At 37.8% G+C, this 20874-nt stretch overlaps 2 protein-coding genes across 3 annotated transcripts in view; one reads left to right on the plus strand and one right to left on the minus strand.

Moving 5' to 3' along the window:
* LOC105209763 (V-type proton ATPase catalytic subunit A) overlaps positions 1-20874 on the minus strand; it is a 25948-nt gene continuing 5074 nt past the window's right edge. Inside the window, exons 2-6 of one of the 2 annotated variants that reach the window (XM_011180359.3) lie at positions 6508-6678; positions 2212-2412; positions 1447-2144; positions 409-1386; positions 1-341 (exon numbers count right to left, since the gene is read on the minus strand). In XM_011180359.3, the coding sequence (XP_011178661.2) occupies positions 249-341; positions 409-1386; positions 1447-2144; positions 2212-2410 (1968 nt within the window). In that variant the 5' untranslated portion in view covers positions 2411-2412; positions 6508-6678 and the 3' untranslated portion in view covers positions 1-248. Of the gene's footprint in view, positions 342-408; positions 1387-1446; positions 2145-2211; positions 2424-6507; positions 6679-20874 lie in introns of both variants that reach the window. The other variant, XM_029038729.2, reaches the window with a different exon arrangement.
* Far1_1 (fatty acyl-CoA reductase wat) lies at positions 8909-11823 on the plus strand. Its single transcript, XM_011180361.3, has 5 exons — positions 8909-9297; positions 9712-9799; positions 9870-10118; positions 10171-10940; positions 11003-11823. The coding sequence occupies exons 1-5, from the start codon at positions 9098-9100 to the stop codon at positions 11415-11417; spliced, it is 1722 nt and encodes a 573-aa protein (XP_011178663.2). The 5' UTR covers positions 8909-9097; the 3' UTR covers positions 11418-11823.

The following is a 20874-nucleotide window of genomic DNA, read 5'->3' on the forward strand; positions in this document are numbered from 1 at the left end:
TTTAATTTTACGCATTTATTTTCGGTATAAATATTCGAAATCTCAAGTGCGTGATACAAACGAAAAAAGTGCAAAAAATTAAAAAGTGTTCAGTTATTGAGTTACAAGTTCAAAAAGTGACAATTCTTACGTTATTTCATTACGTGTATTATATTTTTAAAGCATTAGGGCATTGTTAACGGTATCACTAGCGTGTGTTATGCAATATTTTAATATGCAAACAAACTAAAGAATTTTACCAAATTAATTCATTCCAACATTCGATTAAAGGCCGTATGCATGTCGTCACTAAGTTTTTTGTAGTCACGCTTGATTTTGCGTTCGCCATCTTTAAGTGGATCCTAACAAACCATTTAAATTTAAAGCCTTCAATTAAACTATCAAGAAATGTCTAACATGCGTACTAACCTTAAACTTCATAGATGATAATTCATAGAGAATATTGCCCATTTCTTGACGTATCTCATGCCATGTAACACGATTCTCTTCCGAAACGGTTGATTCTATAGCATTACGTGATAGATCGTAGAAAGTAATTATGTTATTCAGCATGCCGACGGTTTTGTAGAAGGGACAAAAGCGGTCGTATGACGAATATGAGTTCTGCTGTAGAAAATCGTCTTTAATCAACTTGGCAACCTCCAATGTTACTTTATCGGTCTCGGCCAATGACGCTTTTCCCACAAGCTGTACGATTTCTGATAAGTCTTCTTCTTCTTGCAGTATCTCTTTAACTTTTAAACGTAGCGCAACAAATTCCGGAAAATTCTCTTCATAATGTTCATCCAGCGCACGCATATATTTTGAATACGATATTAGCCAATTTACAGAGGGGAAGTGCTTACGTTGCGCCAATTTCTTATCTAAACCCCAAAATACTTGCACAATGCTGAGTGTGGCCGACGTAACTGGATCGGAGAAATCACCACCTGGTGGCGATACAGCACCGACAATCGAAACGGAACCCTCACGTTCGGGGTTACCGATGCATTTGACGCGACCGGCACGCTCGTAGAAGGAGGCGAGCCGCGCACCCAAATATGCGGGGTAACCCGAATCGGCAGGCATTTCAGCCAAACGACCGGAAATTTCACGAAGCGCTTCGGCCCAACGGGAGGTTGAATCAGCCATCATAGATACGTTGTAACCCATATCACGGAAGTATTCGGAGAGTGTGATACCTGTGTAAATGGAAGCTTCACGAGCAGCGACAGGCATGTTAGAGGTGTTAGCTACCAGTGCAGTACGTTTCATGATAGACTCGGTGACACCGTCAATTTCAACAGACAATTCGGGGAAATCACGCAATACTTCAGACATCTCGTTACCACGTTCACCGCAACCGACGTAGATAATGACGTCAGAGTTAGAATATTTCGACAGAGACTGGAAAAATACAAATTGTTAGTGGAATTCCAACCTTATTAGATCAGAAAATATCATTACCTGCGAAATAACTGTCTTGCCACAACCGAATGCTCCGGGTATGGCAGTTGTACCACCCAAAACGCATGGAAAAAGTGAATCCAATACACGTTGTCCAGTCAGCAATGGGTGATTTCCCGGTAGTTTTTCGATAACTGGACGTGGTTGACGCACTGGCCATACTTGCAACATGGTATGCTTTGTAACAACATCATCAAACTCGGTCTCCAACACTATTTCGTCGACTGTATATTGGCCCGGTGGTGCTATATACTTTACAGTACCGTTTGCACGTGGATTCAATATAATCCTATGATTTACCAATGTGTTTTCTTGTACATAACCATAAATATCACCGCCAGTCAAATGTGAACCAATTGACACTTTGCCCGGGCGAAATTCCCAGCTAATATCTCTTGACAAGCTTGTAACATTTACACCCTTCGGTATGTAAATCGAGTTTGTGAGTTCATTTATACTACGCAGAGGTCGCTGTATTCCATCGAAAATGCTCCCCATTATACCGGGACCCAATTCCACAGAAAGTGGTTTGCCAGTCTTCAAAACCGGATCACCGACTGTAACACCGGAAGTCTCCTCATAAACTTGAATAGTTGCCATTTCACCTTCCAGTCGAATAATTTCGCCAACGAGTTCAAAATACCCGACGCGCACCAATTCATACATAGCAGAGCCCGACATATTCTCAGCGGTAACCACTTTTATAGTTGAGGCAAAATCAATGAATATTTACATATATATTTGTATTCTACAATTTTAGCTTACCTGGACCAGAAACGCCAAAAACCCGTCCGTACTTGGATTCGTCAATTTCTCGGCGCTTCGTGACTTCTTCAAGGGAAACAAATTTCTCTTTACCCTTCGTGGACGGAAGACAAACACATTCTTTTGCGTCGTTATCGACGCAGCCACATGATTTCTCTTGCGGTTTTGTCTCATAACAAGTACACCATTCAGACGACATTGCTAAATTATTTCTTTTTTTTTAGTAAAAAATTTTCAATAAGTCGTTTTAAACAAAATTTTCACAGACAACGTCTTTAACATTTAAAATATTGTAACAATTTTCAAATTTGAATTTTTTTACGTTTTAGGGTTTGCTTTTTTTGACAGCTTTGTCAATCATAACATAAAATTGTTCCGAAAGCTTACAGGGTGTTCAGATGCATTTAAATATTGCTTTAATCGTATCATATTAAAACGTAACGTCACCGTTATATGTACTAGGTTTTCCGTTTAAAACACGTTTTGTCACGTGAGGTTAGGTTAGGTTTACATTTTTAGGGATCACAAGAGGTCACTTGATGTCTAATGTAATCAATTTTGTTTAGTCTTTGAGGGGTCATGTGATTTTATGTCCGTTCATCTTTTGAGAGATCGCCTAATTACAGGTGTGTTTTATTTTCTATAGTCAGATGAGGAGGAGTATATTAGATTTTAAGATATCAGAGTTTTCTTTTACATTTTGAAAGATCACGTGATGTCTGGTTCGTTTACGGCTGTGGAGGTCCCGTGATCTTGTTTGATTTTAATCAAATCTGTTTTTACTGGCCCCCCCTTGCATTTTGCGAAAGTATTTAATGATCGGCTGCACCCTAACTTAGCACTTCCTTAGTTATTTCATATAAATCTCCCGCGCTGCTTAATGTAAACTCGAAACTGCAAAGGGTGGGTTAAGAAAACACTGAAGTTAAATGAGAAAGTATATTAACAGCTGTTAAAAGCATAAACATCTCTTTATTACAACCACAAAGCGGCAGCGACCAACAGTTGCCACAACCAGCGCCACCAACGCGTAGCAAATCACTTCTACTGCCTGGTCGGCTGACCAGCGTAAGAAGGGTCAATACTGTTGAGTGCCACACTGCACTGTTGAAGGACAACCGACAGGCGCCGTAAGTGCACTGTTTTACACAGTGACAGCGCGGGAAACGGTGAAATTAAAATTACTGGCCTGCCTGTGCATACAAGCAACAAAATTACTCAATTTCTGTGTTGCTTCGCTTCATGGGTTCTGTGAACGAGAAGAAACTGTCGACGGCTTGGCGAAAGAGGAAGTGACATGAACAGCGGATTACAACTGGTTTGTTCATGGACCAAAGAATGACGTGCTGAAGGAAGTGTGGGAAAATGTGTTTACTCTACTTTGGTCTTTCCAATAATATATACAGACGTAAGTAGGCACATATATAAGAATATAATGTGAATTGAGGCCGAGGACTTATAATACTCCATATGATATAGGATGAAATCACGAATAAGGCGATATATAAAATGGTGTTTAGAAATAATGAACGTTATAGAATTGATCGGAAACTCTTTGAAGTGGTTTTTGATCTACGACATTCGAAGTATTTCGGTTCTAATGCAAGAAACTCTTTATAAAAGCTCGATTTAAACAGCTTTAAGCTATATCTTATAATAATTATACCCTGAACAGACAGGGTATATTAAGTTTGTCACGATGTTTGTAACACCCAGAAGGAAGCGGAGACCCTATAAAGTATATATATAAATGATCAGGTATGTTGAACTGAGTCGATTTAGCCATGTCCGTCTGTCCGTCCGTCTGTCTGTCTGTATATATACGAACTAGTCCTTCAGTTTTTAAGACATCGTTTTGAAATTTTGCAGATGTTATTTTCTCTTCAAGAAGCTGCTCATTTGTCGGAACTGCCGATATCGGACCACTATATCATATAGCTGCCATACAAACTGAACGATCGGAATCAAGGGCTTGTATGGAAAACTTCAGCATTTTACTACATATCTTCACGAAATTTGGTGTGAGTTATTGCTCATAGAAATAATTTAATCTCCGAAAAAAATGTTCAGATCGGTTTACTATAGCATATAGCTGCCATACAAACTGAACGATCGGAATCAATGGATTGTATGGAAAACTTCCGCATTTTACTACATATCGTCACGCAATTTGGTGTGAGTTATTGTTCATAGAAATAATTTAATCTCCGAAAAAATTCTTCAGATCGGTTCACTATAGCATATAGCTGCCATACAAACCGAACGATCGGAATCAATGGCTTGTATGGAAAACTTCCGCATTTTACTACATATCTTCACGAAATTTGGTGTGAGTTATTGTTCATAGAAATAATTTAATCTCCGAAAAAATTGTTCAGATCGGTTTACTATAGCATATAGCTGCCATACAAACTGAACGATCGGAATCAATGGATTGTATGGAAAACTTCCGCATTTTACTACATATCGTCACGCAATTTGGTGTGAGTTATTGTTCATAGAAATAATTTAATCTCCGAAAAAATTCTTCAGATCGGTTCACTATAGCATATAGCTGCCATACAAACCGAACGATCGGAATCAATGGCTTGTATGGAAAACTTCCGCATTTTACTACATCTCTTCACGAAAGTTCACGGCTAAAAAGAATTAGTAAAATGTTTTCTTTTTTTTCTTACTTTTTCTTACATCTTTAGATTTGCTTAAACACATAGTTACTAAAAGAAATGCACCTGTGAAGGGTATATTAGCTTCGGTACAGCCGAAGTTAACGTTTTTTCTTGTTTTTTAATTAATTATTTTTCGGAGTAAATAATATTACACTCAACTAAAGATAAAATAAAACCTGTACATCTATATACATTTGTTTGTATGTATGTAAGTATGTGTGAAAAGCTGAAGTTCACTTACTAAAAGCTCCTGCACGAACGAAAAAGTTGAATGCTGCCTTATCAGCAATTCGCAGTGAATTTATTTAAAATAAAACACTCCAATTTGACTTCTCATGCATTTGATGGAAACTTTGTCCGAAAGTTGTGCAGACGCTTAAGCAGAGTGAGTTTAAATAAAAACTCATTGAAGCCGCCACAGATAAAGTAGACAAATACTCGAATGCTCCCAAACACTCAAACACACACACACACATGTACACATACACACGCGTAGATGCAATTAGAAAATTGAATAACTTCTTGCATTAGATAGTTACACATGTGTGTGTGTGTAGACATTTGCATGAGTTTGCATAACTGGTAAAGATAAAGTTTCGCCACTACAAGTTCCGCACTTCGGTAACCACACAAGCGCACTTATCTAATATTATGTAAACATTTCGCCTTTCAAAATTACTTTGCAAACTGAAAGCCATCAATAAAAAAGTTGGCAAACCATATACATATATTTGCAGCTAACCAATGCAACGCCGCCACTCATTGAACTGCCATTGCTGTCAGTGTAAGCACACCCCACACCCACTTCTCATCAAATGCCGTTACTAAACGCGTTTACACACATTTCCGAACTTGCTCAACTTCTAATGCCACTTCTGCCAACAGCATTTGATAATTGGTTAGTTCAATTGATTTTACTTCCTATGCACCACAGTGGCACCCTTTTCATTTGTCGGCGCGCTGTTCGACTATTTGACTGCCTGACTGTTTAACATTTGTTTGCACACCCTTATCGCCGGCTGCCAAACGTTTTCGACTGCATTTTGCTTTTATTTCAAACTGTATTTTTTGTACTTAAAAGCGCAGAAGTTTTTGGCGGCCGCTGGATTGCAGTGCAGTGAGTTCGTGACAATCACATGATGGCGAATGGGTTCGAAACGCGTGTTATAGTAAAAAATTTGTAAAACTTTCACAACTCCGTTGTTGCAAATTTACTTATGTAAACCTTTGACAGCGCCCCTTTAGCGGCATTTAATCATGGAGAAGCTCGGCCCAACTTCTGAGATTTTTATTCGAATTATTTGCTAATTTTCTCGCGTTCAGTTGTCCACAAGTAGCAAAGTTTTTGCGTCGCCCTTATTCGTAATGACTGCAGTTATAATAAGACATTCCTTTAAGAAATGCCTCCAGAAAATATTTGGGTTCATAACAAAAGAGGTAGACCCTCTCTGATCCACAAAAATGAAATTAGAGATGTTGTACACACTTAGGGAGCGCACTAAATACTATTTTCAGCGGTAGTTCCAAGCTGTATCATAGATATTAGTAGCTTAGAAGACACAGTATTCATAATACCCCTGTTCAATTGCCAATAAAAGTATAATTTCCAGTTAATACTCATACTCACTTCTCGGTCCATGTGCGGTACTGCGACGGAGTTTGCATTACTTGTATGTTGCTGAGTGGCACATTTCAATTACAAGTAAAATACTCGTTTCCACTTCCAAGTGGGCAATTGCTACGCAAAGGTCCAGGTTCTGGTGCTGCGCTCATAACTGTAAGTTGGCTGGTGAGTACACTGCGAAAGAGATCTCGTTAGTAAATGATTGTGTAAAGTGCAACTTAAGGCATGAGTGCACATTGCTACATATAAATATGTATGTATTTGTGTAGAATTACACTTCAGTACGCAATGTAAGTATTGCTTCAAGTAATCAATGAGAAAATAGTGACACTTCGCATGGCGTTGAACTCTATTGAACTTGCAACAAAACTAAAATGGCACTTGAAGCTATGAATTATGTGGAAACGTGTAATTAGGAGCTCAGAATTTTGGCTTTCCTGCATTTTAATCTCGTTTTGGGCTCTCTAACTGTTTGTGAAGTATTTCACATAAATCTAATATGAAATTAGCACAGCTTGAGTATAACTTAATTAACCGCAAAGTACCGTTATTCAAGCCAAAAATTACCACATTTAATGATGGTGGATTTATTATTTATTCCATGGCTACTTTACCGTTAAAACAGTACGGTAGTTTAATTCAGTCAAAATTAAAGTATTAAAGATTTCGTAATACACTGGCAAACCATTTTTTTCTGTGATTTCAAAAGTATATTTACACTATTTGTTACAAACTCCGCATGTAAGCCTACGGCTACTGAAGGGTCGTATAAAATCCTTTTCAATGTACGTCGCTTTTGTTTTGTTTGTTTCGGGGAAAAAGTTAACATGGATCCGGAAAGTATTATGTATTTTTCTTTGTTTACACAAAAACGTAAATCGCATAGTTCCACACACACACATAAACACATGCAACTAAAGCATTTACAGTTATGTGTATGTATGCATATTTCCATTTGTGTGCGCATATTTACAAAATGCTTTATTTTTCAAAATTCAAATTCAACCTTTGCCCGAAATACCCACGACTGTATATGAATACACAGACATACATACATACAGCCATATATGCAAAAAATGTTTTCTTTAAAAAATAAGAAAGCGAAAATCAAATATGCATCCATAATATGTCGGTATGTAGTTTTACGTTACTTCCTGTCCAAAACTGGCCTTGTATCCCACATACCAACCCGGCAGTGAAGTCGACACTTCGATCTAAAATTGAACTGGTCCGGAAAAAATGTGATTTATAGCAGTTTTTAAAGTTGATTTCTCAGCATCAGCCTCTTAAAAATTAACTTCCTGAGTACATGAGGTGTGTTTAAAAAAATAACGGGAATTTTCGTTTTTTGAAAAAATATTTATTAATTCATTTATATTAATGCTGTTGCCTTTAAAATAGTCCCCATTTGATATTATGCATAACATTTAAAATTCCCGTTATTTTTTGAACACACTTCGTATAAAATGAACTTCTTAGTTTTTGTATAAATTTTAAACTAGTCTGAGACTAATCTATATCTGAAATCTGATAACTGACTGCACTTAGTACAGCAGACTTATCAGCTGTTCGAAAACCCAACCAGTCAAAAAAGCGTTCGTCAGTTGACTAGTTGGCCTAGGCTGCATACTAGAAGATTTCACTACTGGGCCTATTTCTAATACTTTCGCACACCCACACATGTTTAAGCAGTAACTACATGCATAATATGTTTACATTGCATACTTGTTGTGATTACCCTCCTCAAACGAACGGGCAAATCTACTCACTACTTGGGCTTTCAACTCCTAATCAACTGTTAAATCTTATATTTCGCTCAGTTTGGGTTCAAGCTGTTAATATTATTCTTACTAAAAGCAAACTATTTATGCAAAACTGTTGTTGGATTAACGTACGAAGTGCGAAAGATCAGGCAAACAATATTGACATACCTACGAATATAAGAAAAAGCTAGTTTTGTAGATGTAACGAGTATTAAAGGTCCATTTTGACTGCTAAAAAGGCATAAGTATTATTTTACTGTCAAACAACCCCAAGTCATTTTTCCTTCTTCAAATTTCGTACTGAGTCTTGTGTGCTTAAAATTTGATGGTCTTTGAAAAATTAAATATAATGCTCAGAATGCTTATATGTACATATGTATGTATATTTTTAAGAGAGAGGAAGCTCAAGAATACATTGCTATTCTTTCGAATAAATTGTACAATTCTTTTAGTGCAGCTAATTGGCTGCAGAGGCATTGACTTATTGTTGAGGTCAGTTATTTATGCATTTGTGACGCAGGTACTGTTAAGAAATGCAAGCAAATCATTATGCGTGTGACAATAAAACAACAAAGTAATGGAATTTTAGAATTGCAATTACTTAATGCATATTTATCCCTCTACTCGCTGCTTATGGACTGGTTATTGTCAATCGCTTGTTTACAAAGCTTCTAATTAGTACGTTGAATTGTCTGAGTCTCGAATGTAAGCCATCGCTTAGGGTATTTAAGAAAGTGTACAAACGCAAATCGTTTTCAGTTTATTCAACAGCAGTGATTTACGAGGTGTTTACTTGCAGCAGTTAATATACATTCAGGGAGCTATAAAAAATGGGCATCTTCAAACGAAATACCAAAATCGATATCGATGTGCTCGAAAAGCGTTTGCACTGTGACGGAGTGTTGAATTATGATTTGAGTACCGAGGAGATCGAGCGCAGTCCGATGCGTAACTACTTCAAAGGGAAAACTATATTGCTAACTGGCGGCACGGGGTTCCTCGGGCAACTACTGTTGGAGAAATTGTTGAGGTGAGGAGAATCACTTTTAAAGTGTGAATAATATTCTTTGTGCAATTACTGAATTTCGAATTTTTCGAATTTAATTTTCGAGTTCAAAAATGGTTTTTGATTATTATTATTTGTGTAATTATTCAATTTCGAATTTTTCGAACATAATTTTCGAGTTCGAATTTTGATTTTCGAAAATCGAAATTGCGATTAATTTTAATTAAATTTAGAAATCGCTCTAAGATTTCAACACGTCCCGAATATTCACTTAAAATTTATCAATTTGAAATTTGAAATTTATGAGAATAGAAATAGAGATTCATTTAAGTTCAGTTCAAGAATCGGTATAAATACTCAACACGATCTGAACATTTATATAAAACATTTAAAAATACTATTTTTAATAAAATACTCAAATAATTTTGCTCTTGAAAGGTGCGAGGTGCTAATGATTTATTTGCTAGCGCGTACTAAAAAGAATAAATCCTCACATGAGCGACTTAATGACTTGTTTGAACAAACGGTAAGCTTTTCTTTTTTTTTTTGTGAACCCAACTGGAAGAATTTCTAACCTCGAACACCCTTTACTGCAGCAATTCGCTAAACTGCGTAGAGACTACCCCAACTACCGAGCTCACGTCAGCATAATCGAAGGAGATATGTCACTCATTGGCTTGGGCATATCTGATACACATCGCGAGCTCTTGGCAGAGACAGTTGAGCTCGTTTTACATGCCGCAGCCGAGGTGCGCTTCAATGACAGTCTACATAAATTGGTCACAATTAATTTGCGTGGCACGCGACAAATGTTGCAACTGGCGGAGAGTTTCAAGAAACTAGAAGTACACTTAACTCACAGCTAAGTTCGGCAACTAAATTGTATGTCATTCACAGATCTTTCACTACGTTTCAACCGCCTACAGCTACTGCAAGCCCAATTGCCAAGTGGTTAAGGAAGATTTTGGTGAGCCACCGCTTGAACCGGATATACTTATCGCCTACGCGGAGAAGTGCATTAACACAGAGACAGATTTGGATGTATTTGACACGATCACAGCACGCATGATTGGTGAGTGGCCGAACACATACACATTCTCGAAATGTCTTTCGGAGGAACTGGTACGACGTAGCGCCGCAAAGTTTCCCACTTGCGTTTCGCGTCCCAGCATTGTCATATCAACGAATCGTGAACCAATCGCCGGTTGGATAAATAATGTGTACGGCATTACGGGTGGCATATTCGCTTTAGCGGCGGGGCTATCGCGTCTACTACCCATCTATCCACATAAAAATATCGATATAGTTTGCGCTGATTTTACTATAAACGCCATACTAGCTGCAACGTGGTCCTTGCATCAGGATGTGGTAGCTCATAAAAACTTGATCCTGGAAGGGAACTCGACTGTAGACGTTGCTGAAAGGTCACCAAATGCGCCGAGTCCCAAAGTGTACGCTATAGTGTCTTCCACCTATATACCAGTGCAGACTGTGGTGACTGAGACTTTGGCGCATTATCTAAAAAATCCACTGGAACGTCACTTATGGGTATTGTGTCCGAATTTAATCGGCAATAAGCTGCTCTTCAGATATCTTAGCATTTACTACCACCTCATCGGTACTTTGTGTCTGGACTTGGGTCTAAAAATCTTGAGACGTAAAGAGCGGTAAGTTTGGAGCTCGAAGCACTAGTCACTACACATATCTCTCTTCTCCTCTCTATCTACAGAATATTGCCTTGGGTGCGCAAAACACAAGTCTTTCTCACTGCCGTCGCCTACTTCATCCAATACGAGTGGATATTCGAGAACGGTAATATGCGCGACGTCTGGGATCGCATGGATCCCGTTGACCACAAAATTTTCCTCTGTGACACGCGTCTTTTTGACTATGGCAAATGGTGTTACACCTACATGCAAGGCATGAAGCATTTCATATGTGATGATCCCTTGGAGAATCCACGTGCAGCGGTTGTGCGTTATCGGCGCATTCAATTGGTGCATGCGATCTTCAAGTATCTCTTCTATGCCTCGCAGGTTTTGCTGACGTACGCAGTCATCAAAGGGTTTGGTTTGGATGGTGCGTTCATGAGGTTAATAAGCATTAGATGTGCTCTGGGAAATACTAGTCCAACACATATATAAAGTAAATGAAACAATGTTGGGACCTGATAGCTCAAAAAGAGAATTGTGAATTGTGTTGTGTTGAAAAAAGTTCTCATGAGACCTTGTTAGTTCAAAAAATAGAAAAGTGTTGTACATCTCGAAGCATATTGATTTTGTATCGAATTTAATTAAGTAGTTTATCATTTCAAATAATTTCATGGTCAGCAGAGTTGTAGCTACGATAATTTACTCGTAATTAAAACATGAAAATGTACTTATCGCTAACCTTCCGCAAAGCCAAGCAACTCATATGCTGTAGTTCGTGGAGGTCCATCAATATGTGCACAATTTTTTTGCAACCCCATTTCAATCGACTGACAGGACTTATAGCATAATTTCAATCACATGAAGGCTGCTTTTATTTTCGTACATAATTTCTTGATGCACTCTACTCACGTGATTGTAAATATATACAGTATATTCTGGGTCTCAATGACCTTAGCTTTCACAGCAAGGCAGAAACAAAAGCCGCGAGCCACTTTATTCAGCCTTCAGCTGGACTAAAAGTGTACTGAATTCTCTGATCCTTTTTACACAAATAATTATAAAAAATGTTTATTAATATACAATTTATTTCCCGCTACCTTTTTAATCGTAAGTCAAGAGCAATTTTAAATATAAAGATAAGCAATGCCTCTGCTGACTATGAGGGTCGCTTAATTACATACTCATACACATGTGAGTACTTAAAATAATTTTAAAAGTAAAACGGTAATTAAAACTTCAGCTGAGGGCGCAACCTATAAGCCTCTTCAGTTTAATAATCCGCTTCACAGCTGTGTAAGCTGCAAAGCCTATAAGTACAACGATTTTAATTATTAATAATGAGTTCAATTAAGACTTTACAATCTTAGCCAGCAATTAAGAGTAATTACACGCGAACTCACACCGCTAAGTGCCGGTCACATGCAGCGCTAAGTAAGTGTTCGAATGAGGCCCTCTAAGGTCTCTTAGCTGACCGCTCTAACAACCAATAGTAAAGCAACTGTCAACTTGTTGGAACAGCCGATAAGTACACAACATCGAAGCTAACCAGCAGCATATTTATATACATCCACTGAGTTGCCAACAACAACAACTTAGACGGGCTTTCATGCACAGCCACCCGCAGCCACAGACCAAGCACTCATCCTTATCTGCCTGACAAGACACCCACTCAATATCGAGTCGTATGTCACTCAGCGCGTCCAAGCGTTCATTTATGTGTGTGTGTGTGTTCACACATAATACAGTTACGTAAGTCCACAACCACATTAACTTGAGTTTATGCTTAAGGATGTGCTGTGCGTTTGCTGCTGTATAAAGTTCACAGTCAATCGAGTTCACTTGTGTCACATGCGTCACTTCCTCTTTGCAATGTGGTTGTTGTTACACTGCCACAATCATTTTAAATTGTTACTCATGAATCAAGTTGCAAAACATCTATGAGCATACGAGTGCATGAAATGCAAAAAAAAAGTTTTTCTATAAAAATTGTTTGGGCGTATCATTTCATGCTTGTTGGCAGATAATGAAATTGTTGAAAAGTTTTGGGTTAAAATAGAAAAAAAAGTAACACCGAACACCACAAGCACTCAAGCGCGCCGAAAAAAGGCTAAGAATGAGTGAAATATATGCTTACGTAACTGATTGTATATGTAGAGCTATTGGTGGGTATATTTGAAGTGATTATAAGTGCGTGGGTCTCTCACTGACTTGTTGTTGTTGTTGCGATGACTTCTCCTTCAAAGTGCTAAACTCTCGCCAAGTTACTTAACTAATGAGTATTTGAGATTTCTATTTTCTTTGACAATGTTATTTCTGGCTTTGACAAACGAATACTTTTATGCTTGATTTATGCTTGAGAGAGAGCGAAGAGCAGTTCCTGTAAAAGCGTATATGCGTCTAAATATTTTCCCTGAGGTACTACAACTGAAATTGTCAAAGAAAATGAATACAATATTCAACTAAAACCGAAAATATTAACGAAATAATAAATTTAGATAGATTTCGGAACACGAGGTGTGTTCAAAAAATAACGGGAATTGTAAAATTTAAAATGTCACGGCTTTGGAGAGTCTCATTGCTCACGGTGGCTGTAGCAACCGTTAAAGTGAGACGTGTATTTATGAGCTTTCTGATTTTTGTTTGTTAAAAGCTCACACTTCGTTACTTGTTCGTGAGTCTTGGCCAAAAACCATACTGTAACGATCCCCCAGCCTACATATACGCCAAACATGACTCCGTGTGACCTATTTTCCTATTTCCAGAAATAAAGAGAACCGTATTTTTGCAAACATACGAGAACTCGCTGAAAGAGTAATCCCAAAAATTGAGTTTGAGAAGTATTTCGACGACTGAAAGTAGCACTGGCATAAGTAAAGAATTTGAAATGGAGACTAAATAAACTAATAATTATTGTAGGCGAATAATTAATTTTTTTTTTGTTTTTTTTAAATTAAATTTTCGAAATTTTGAAAATTCCCGTTATTTTTTGAACACGAACGTCTGCTATCAAAAAACAAAAAAATGTTTTGTTAACAATCATGTATAATAAATCGCTTTGTATAGGTCAAATAATCATGGAAAATGCAAAATCGATTCTTTTTTTGCGCCAACCGTCCATCATTGAATAGTATTAATTTCGTCAGTCACTTGCTAATAAATTCCGCAGCAGCATAACTGTATATCAAATTATTGTGTTTCCGCTTTATTTCCGTTCGATTTGTTTTTCCATCGAATTCCGTGACCAATGAAAAACATAAATAAATTAATTTGCAAATCCAAACATGGAATTACGCACAGCTTGCCGTTTATTAGCGCACAGCATGCGGCCCAAACGAATGCGCGTAATTCCAATAATTTGATTTTTAAACATAATTATACAAACAAATTGCTAAAATTCAGCTCAAAACATGCCACTGCTAAGCTGCTTGTGTTGCGTGCTGCAGACCGGCAGCGCATTGTGTGCGCCACTGCGTATGAGTAACGCCCAAACGGCCGCATTTAGTTGGCAGCGTGTAATCCACATAAATCACATTTTATTTGTGTGATTTTTATGTGTTATTTTGATATGCTTGCTCGGATGCTGTTTAAAAGTTATATTTAAATTTACCATTTACATTTTCTTGTTATTCTACGCTGAAGTTGGTGTGTGTACCATTTCGCTTGCATGTAAATTTTTTTGGCTCAACTCATTTACATACAGTTTGCTTGATGTGTTTGGTCCACGCTACAACTCACATTATGCTCATCTTCGTTGCGCTGCTGTGGCTACAGCCCCAGAGTCATTATGGCTGCTGTTCTGCAGCATCTCTTTTCGCCTCAACATTTTTTTCGCTCCAACTTGCAGCGTCATTGTTAATATTTGTCTCAAGTGTCAAAGTTTGGCGTTAAAACACATTAAAGTTTGTCCGTATTTTTTGTTTTTGTTGTTTTTTTTTAATTTCACATGAAGCCAAATATGGCAGTCAGTGCTTTTACACTTGGACAGTTATGCACAGTAGAGTTTGCAAGCATTTTTGAATGCATTATTTGGAATAAAAATTGTATGCGCATATTAATGTCAGACGCATATTTAATTAACGCATAAAATAGTATGAAAATTATTAAAAAAAAAAAATAAAAAATATGAAAATTAATTTACCAACTAAAATGAGCAAAAATGCTACGAATGGAGCTGTTGAAATAATGAAATGCAAAACTAAAGAATCGAAAAAAAAAATTGTCAAAAAGTTTCAAATAATATCTAAACAAGCTAACTTCGGCTGTACCGAAACTAATGTACCCTTTACAGGTGCATTTCTTTTAGTAACTATGTGTTTAAGCAAATCTAAAGACGTAAGAAAAAGTAAGTAAAACAAGTAAGGAAGGGCTAAGTTCGAGTGTAACCTAACATTTTATACTCTCGTAATTTATTTTTTTAACTTTATTTATATTATATAATACACAATTTGACCCACATATTCGTCATATATATTGTATAGAGTCAATTGAAAGTTGGAAACCATAATATTAGGTTAGATGCACCGAGGTCCTCGTGTTCGATATATGGGGCCTTAAAAACATATGGTCCGATTTCGGCAATTTTTAGAATGGGACTGCCACACTATAAACGTAGTATTTGTGCAAAGTTCTGCACCGATATCTTTACTAGTACTTACTTTATATATTGTAAAGTAAACGATTCAGATTGTCTTCAAAGTTCTGGTATATAGGAAGTAGGCGTGGTTGTGAAGCGATTTGGCCTATTTTCACAACATATCATTGGGATGTAAGGAAACTATTACAAACCAAGTTTCATTGAAATCGGTCGAGTAGTTCCTGAGATATGGTTTTTGACCCATAAGTGGGCGACGCCACGCCCATTCTCCATTTTGTAAAATATCTGAGTGCAGCTTCTATCTGCCATTTCTTATGTGAAATTTAGTGTATCTGACGTTTTTCGTTAGTGAGTTAACCCAATTTTAGTAATATTCAACCTAACATTTGTATGAGAGGTGGGCGTGGTTATGATCCGATTTCTTTCATTTTTGGACTGTATTAGGAAGTGGCTAAAAAAAGCGACTGCAGAAAGTTTGGTTTCTATAGCTCTATTGGTATGCGAGATATGTACAAAAAACTTAGTAGGGGGCGGGGCCACGACCACTTCCCCAAAAAAATTACATCCAAATATGCCCATTCATAGTACGATCCTTCATACCAAATTTTATTTCCAAAGCTTTATTTATGGCTTAGTTATGGCACTTTATGTGTTTTCGGTTTTCGCCATTTTGTGGGCGTGGCAGTGGTCCGATTTTGCTCATTTTCGAAAGCAACCTTCCTATGGTGCCAAGAAATAAAAGTTTCATAAAGACATCTTAATTTTTACTCAAGTTACAGATTGCACAGACGGACGGACGGACAGACAGACATTCGGATTTGAACTCCACTCTTCACCCTGATCACTTTGGTATATATAACCCTATATCTAACTCGTTTAGTTTTGGGTGTTACAAACAACCGTTATGTGAACAAAACTATAATACTCTCTTTAGCAACATTTGTTGCGAGAGTATAAAAATGTGGAAGTTTTCCATACAAGCACTTGATTCCGATCGTTCAGTTTGTATGGCAGCTATATGATATAGTGGTCCGATATCGGCAGTTTCGACAAATGAGGATAAAATAACATCAAAATTTCAAAACGATATCTTAAAAACTGAAGGACTAGTTCGTATGTATACAGACAGACAGACGGACGGACAGACGGACATGGCTAAATCGACTCAGTTCAACATACCGATCACTTATATATATACTTTATAGGGTCTCCGACGCTTCCTTCTGGGTGTTGCAAACTTCGTGACAAACTTAATATACCCTGTTCAGGGTATAAAAATAGAAAAAAGTCTAAAATAATATCTAAAAAAGATTTTCCATAATGTTTTTGATAACAAAATTCTTGTAGAGGCTCAAGCGAAATCTGCGTAACCTCGTTCAAGCAACTTGTGGTGACGCCATTTTATTTATTAAAAAGGCATAGACTTAAAATTGCGAAAAAGCAATTTCGCACATACAATTTATACTACATATATAAACGAGTATAATACGCTTAGTCAATTTGAAAATCCTTTTAAAATTTCCATACACACAAACACACACATGCATGCATATGGCTGTTGTTGCCATGAAACCGCTTGACGCCGATAAGTTGGCAACAGATTCTTTTGGAAATCAATTTTTATTTTCAATTTAATTTAATCCGTAAAGTACTTCCAACCAAATTACTGCATTCAACTTACTCGTACACAACCCCCCCCCCCCATCCCTCCGGGGCAACATGTTGCAACTTTACTTCGTTGGTGTCCGTGCCTTTGCCCTTTTTGGCTTACCGCTGCCGTTACATGATTGCAAAATGACCTCCGGCATAGCTGAGCTGTGCTGCTGCTGCTACTGCTGTCTTATCGTCCAATCGTAGTCGACAAAGAACTTACAGCCATTTAATTCAAGCTCACTCACACTTGCATGGCCGTCCAAGCGCTTACGCTTACGCTTAAGTTACGTACGAACAACAACAACACCAAAGCAAGTGTGTATGTGTGTGTGTGTGTAGTTAAAAGCATTCATATATTTGCACTTTACTGGGTATTAAATGTAATTTAGCACAATCGTTATTCCTGATGCTGATTAAATCCAAGCACAGACACACACACACACACACACACCAACACATGAAAGTGCATACACACATACATCCGTATGCACACAAAAGTTATGGTGGTTTTTAATTGAATTTCTGCGGATGAAGAAAATGCGAGAAAAAAAGAATCAAAATAAATAAAACAAACGCTGACAGGCCAATGGATGGATGGGTGGCAAGACTGCTGAGGCTGTTGCTGGAGCGCTCTTAGACAACTTTGCCTTGCCTTGCCGAGTACCGCAAATGTGGCCGCCCACTCACACGCCCTAAGCATCAGTAACTTATTTAAACGAAATTTGAAGATTTTCAGCCGTCGTGAACTCACTGACCAGCCTGCCCACCCATCCGCTGTCGAGCATCGCAGCACTCTTTACACACTGGAAACAATTGTGTAAGCGCACAGCCGGCCATCCGTGGCTATCGTTGAACTGCTGACCATCAAAGGCGAAGAAGTCATGTTAAGTGTCGAATGCGATTGGCAATTAGTTGCGGAATTAAAGGATCAAGTACTCAACAACAACAGCAAATACAACAATTGCCGCATTACATACGAAATTCATTTGATCGCAAGACTTGCTGGCGTTGCCACCCACTTGGTTTGGTCCTTGGCAGTGGTTTATGCTGTGTTTTTATTGTTGTTTTTGTTTTCCAATTAGTGTGTGTGCACATCCGCTCGCGTGCTCGGTCATGCAGTTATTGGGCGATTGGCAAAAATCACTCTTGTCCATAAACTGGCATTTACATTCGCCTCCTACCCCGCTCACCTCTCTCATCTCAATGGTTGAGTTTCCGTAATTCACTTAAAAGTTTCGTACGCCTTGGTATGGACATCATTATCACTTGTTTCTTTTCTCCACGCACAATTCTTAATTCCCTTTGCTTCTCGTTCTTCGCCGTGTGTTCTCCTCTACCGGACACTCCCTTGTAATTCAGTGCTTTCATTGCTTTATTGGATGAATGAACTCTAACGAAATCTCTGTTAAACACTTTTGCTGCATGTGGTCCTCCGCTCTGCGCTTCGTTTGCCACTTTTCCTTACTCACAAGTGTGTGGGAGTGTGTAGAAGATTTAGTATATTTTCGTTCTTTTGTTGCCTTTGACTCCTTGTTTTGCTCTTGCTTTGTTGTTGTTGTTCACTATCAATTCAATTACAACTGTAACAATCTTAAACAATTAGACAACAGCAATCGGAGCGTCTCAACGACATGAGTTTATCGTTTTCTTAAACATTTGATTTCTTTTTTTATGAGCATTTCAATTTGGCTGTCGCCGACTTTCATCAACCCCACTTCAATCTGGTAATTGCAGATATTTTTGTCCACTTTGTTCAAGTCGTTTTCTTTGGCGGAACAACAAGCCATTCACTGACTAAGTGTACGAAGTACTTGCGGTGGGTTTATAAATATTACCATTTTACCAGAAGAGAGCCATAACTCAAAGCAACTAATGAGAATAACGGATATCTGAAACTCTTGTTGCCTACAATACTCATCAGACAGTTAGTTTTTCAATGATTAGTTTAACCACCCGAAAGCCGGGTTTGGTTTGAACCACTTTTATTCTACTTGGAGGCTCGACTTCCACTTATAATTCAGGTTCACCTTATGGAACCACGGCCCAAACTTTGGCTTAGAAGATCTTCAAGTTAAGATTAATTTAAATGGGTCGTAAAACCCTAAGACCGGATGCAACCTGCATTTGATATATGGAGAAAACACCAAGTCATTTCCTTCTCCACTTTCCAAAGATCGGTAGACTGAGCTTGGAACATCTCGGTAGCCATACTTTAGGCGAACCACGCGAACTTGCCCGATTAGACATTAGCCGACTCATAAAGTTTGTGTTAGACTTAAAGCGCAAAGGGTCTTTTTTGCTATCCATACTTAGGAGTCTTCTGGTATCACAACGGAGTGTCCAAGTGGGATCCACCGCAAACTATCGCGGTGGTCAGCCTTTTAACCTAACCTAAAACTGATGTTCTAAACTTAACTTGCCTTGTCTGAGTAAGATTATGGACGGTGTTCCTGTAACCGAGATTCTTGAGTTGAAAATTGTTCGAAATAAAAAACAAAAAAAAATCTTTAAATCTTCGATTGTATTTTTGCCATGAAAAAATTATTTATGATTAAATTAAATTGAGATCATTGAGGCTCAAAACTTATTAAAAGCTCTTTATCCCTAGAAAAGCTACAAAAAGCTCCAATGATGTATATAAAAGCAATACAAACCGCACTGACCTCAAAAAAAACCTCAATTTTTAACACCGACTGCAACGAAATCACAACCAAGACAGCACTGACTCCTACTCACAACAACAAATAATCTTCAGCTTGCCTCACTTCATCATTAGACCCTTCCGACTCGCTTAAAATGGATCGCCGCAAATTAGAATGGATCATATCATTAGCAAGCGTCATCATTTGAACATTTTCATAATTAAGGTTCGGGTTTTTTTTTTCAATTCCAAATGCGTATTGTGGCGCCATTAAATGAGAGCTTAGAGCTTTTCAGCTACCTGCCATTAATTAAGACATATAAGTGTGAATTAATTCACGTTTAAAGAATGGAGAAAGACAGAAAATAAAATGTAAATTACAAACCAACAACAAAGAAAGATTGCGCTATTTTCAATTTAGACCAACTGCAAGGAAATATAAAATATAAGACGTGGCTTGTAAGCTTTTCTTCGCGCTAATGAAGAGCTTTATGGCGGAAATTGAAAAAAAGTGGCGAAAAAACGTTGGAATGACCATTCAAGTGCGCAAATATTTTAATCCCAGCAATATGCGAGCCAAAGTGTTGCAACAGCACGCAGGGAAAGAGCGCACAAATTGCAACATGCAAGCAACGGTACACACCTAAACACAACACCGCCACAGCAACCCTGCAACCCGCATAATTAGTGCGTTTTTTAAATTAAAAATGCGAAAATCAGCTAATTAGCAAAATGTAAGGAGAAACGCTATAAAATTCATTCATTTCGCTTTAACGCAAGAGTCCTTTGGCCAACAACAAAGCTACAAAGCAGCAGCAGCAGCCAGCGCTGAGGGCAATTAAAGGATTGCGGCATAAATTGCTTTCTCTACATTTATTATTTTGCATATAACTGTAAATGTATATATATATATGTAAATACAAAAGCTGGTGTTCGAGTGCGCCTTGCTAAGCGGAAGTGACGGTTTGGCGAGTAGCGAGTGGCAAGCGAACATGCGTTAATTTCCATTATTTGCTCAGCAGCAATAACCGGTTTTTGCATAAAAATTACGAAAGCATGGT

The sequence above is a fragment of the Zeugodacus cucurbitae genome, chromosome 3 (genome assembly GCF_028554725.1).
Source record: "Zeugodacus cucurbitae isolate PBARC_wt_2022May chromosome 3, idZeuCucr1.2, whole genome shotgun sequence".
NCBI lineage: Eukaryota > Metazoa > Arthropoda > Insecta > Diptera > Tephritidae > Zeugodacus > Zeugodacus cucurbitae.

What these genes read in the sequence shown, in the direction of transcription:
- Far1_1 (XM_011180361.3), top strand. Translation starts at nt 9,098, where the DNA reads ATGGGCATCTTCAAACGAAATACCAAAATCGATATCGATGTGCTCGAA. An exon ending in ATGACTTGTTTGAACAAACG is followed by an intron (nt 9,800 to 9,869) that starts GTAAGCTTTTCT and finishes CCTTTACTGCAG; the next exon opens with CAATTCGCTAAACTGCGTAG. An exon ending in ATCTTGAGACGTAAAGAGCG is followed by an intron (nt 10,941 to 11,002) that starts GTAAGTTTGGAG and finishes CTCTATCTACAG; the next exon opens with AATATTGCCTTGGGTGCGCA.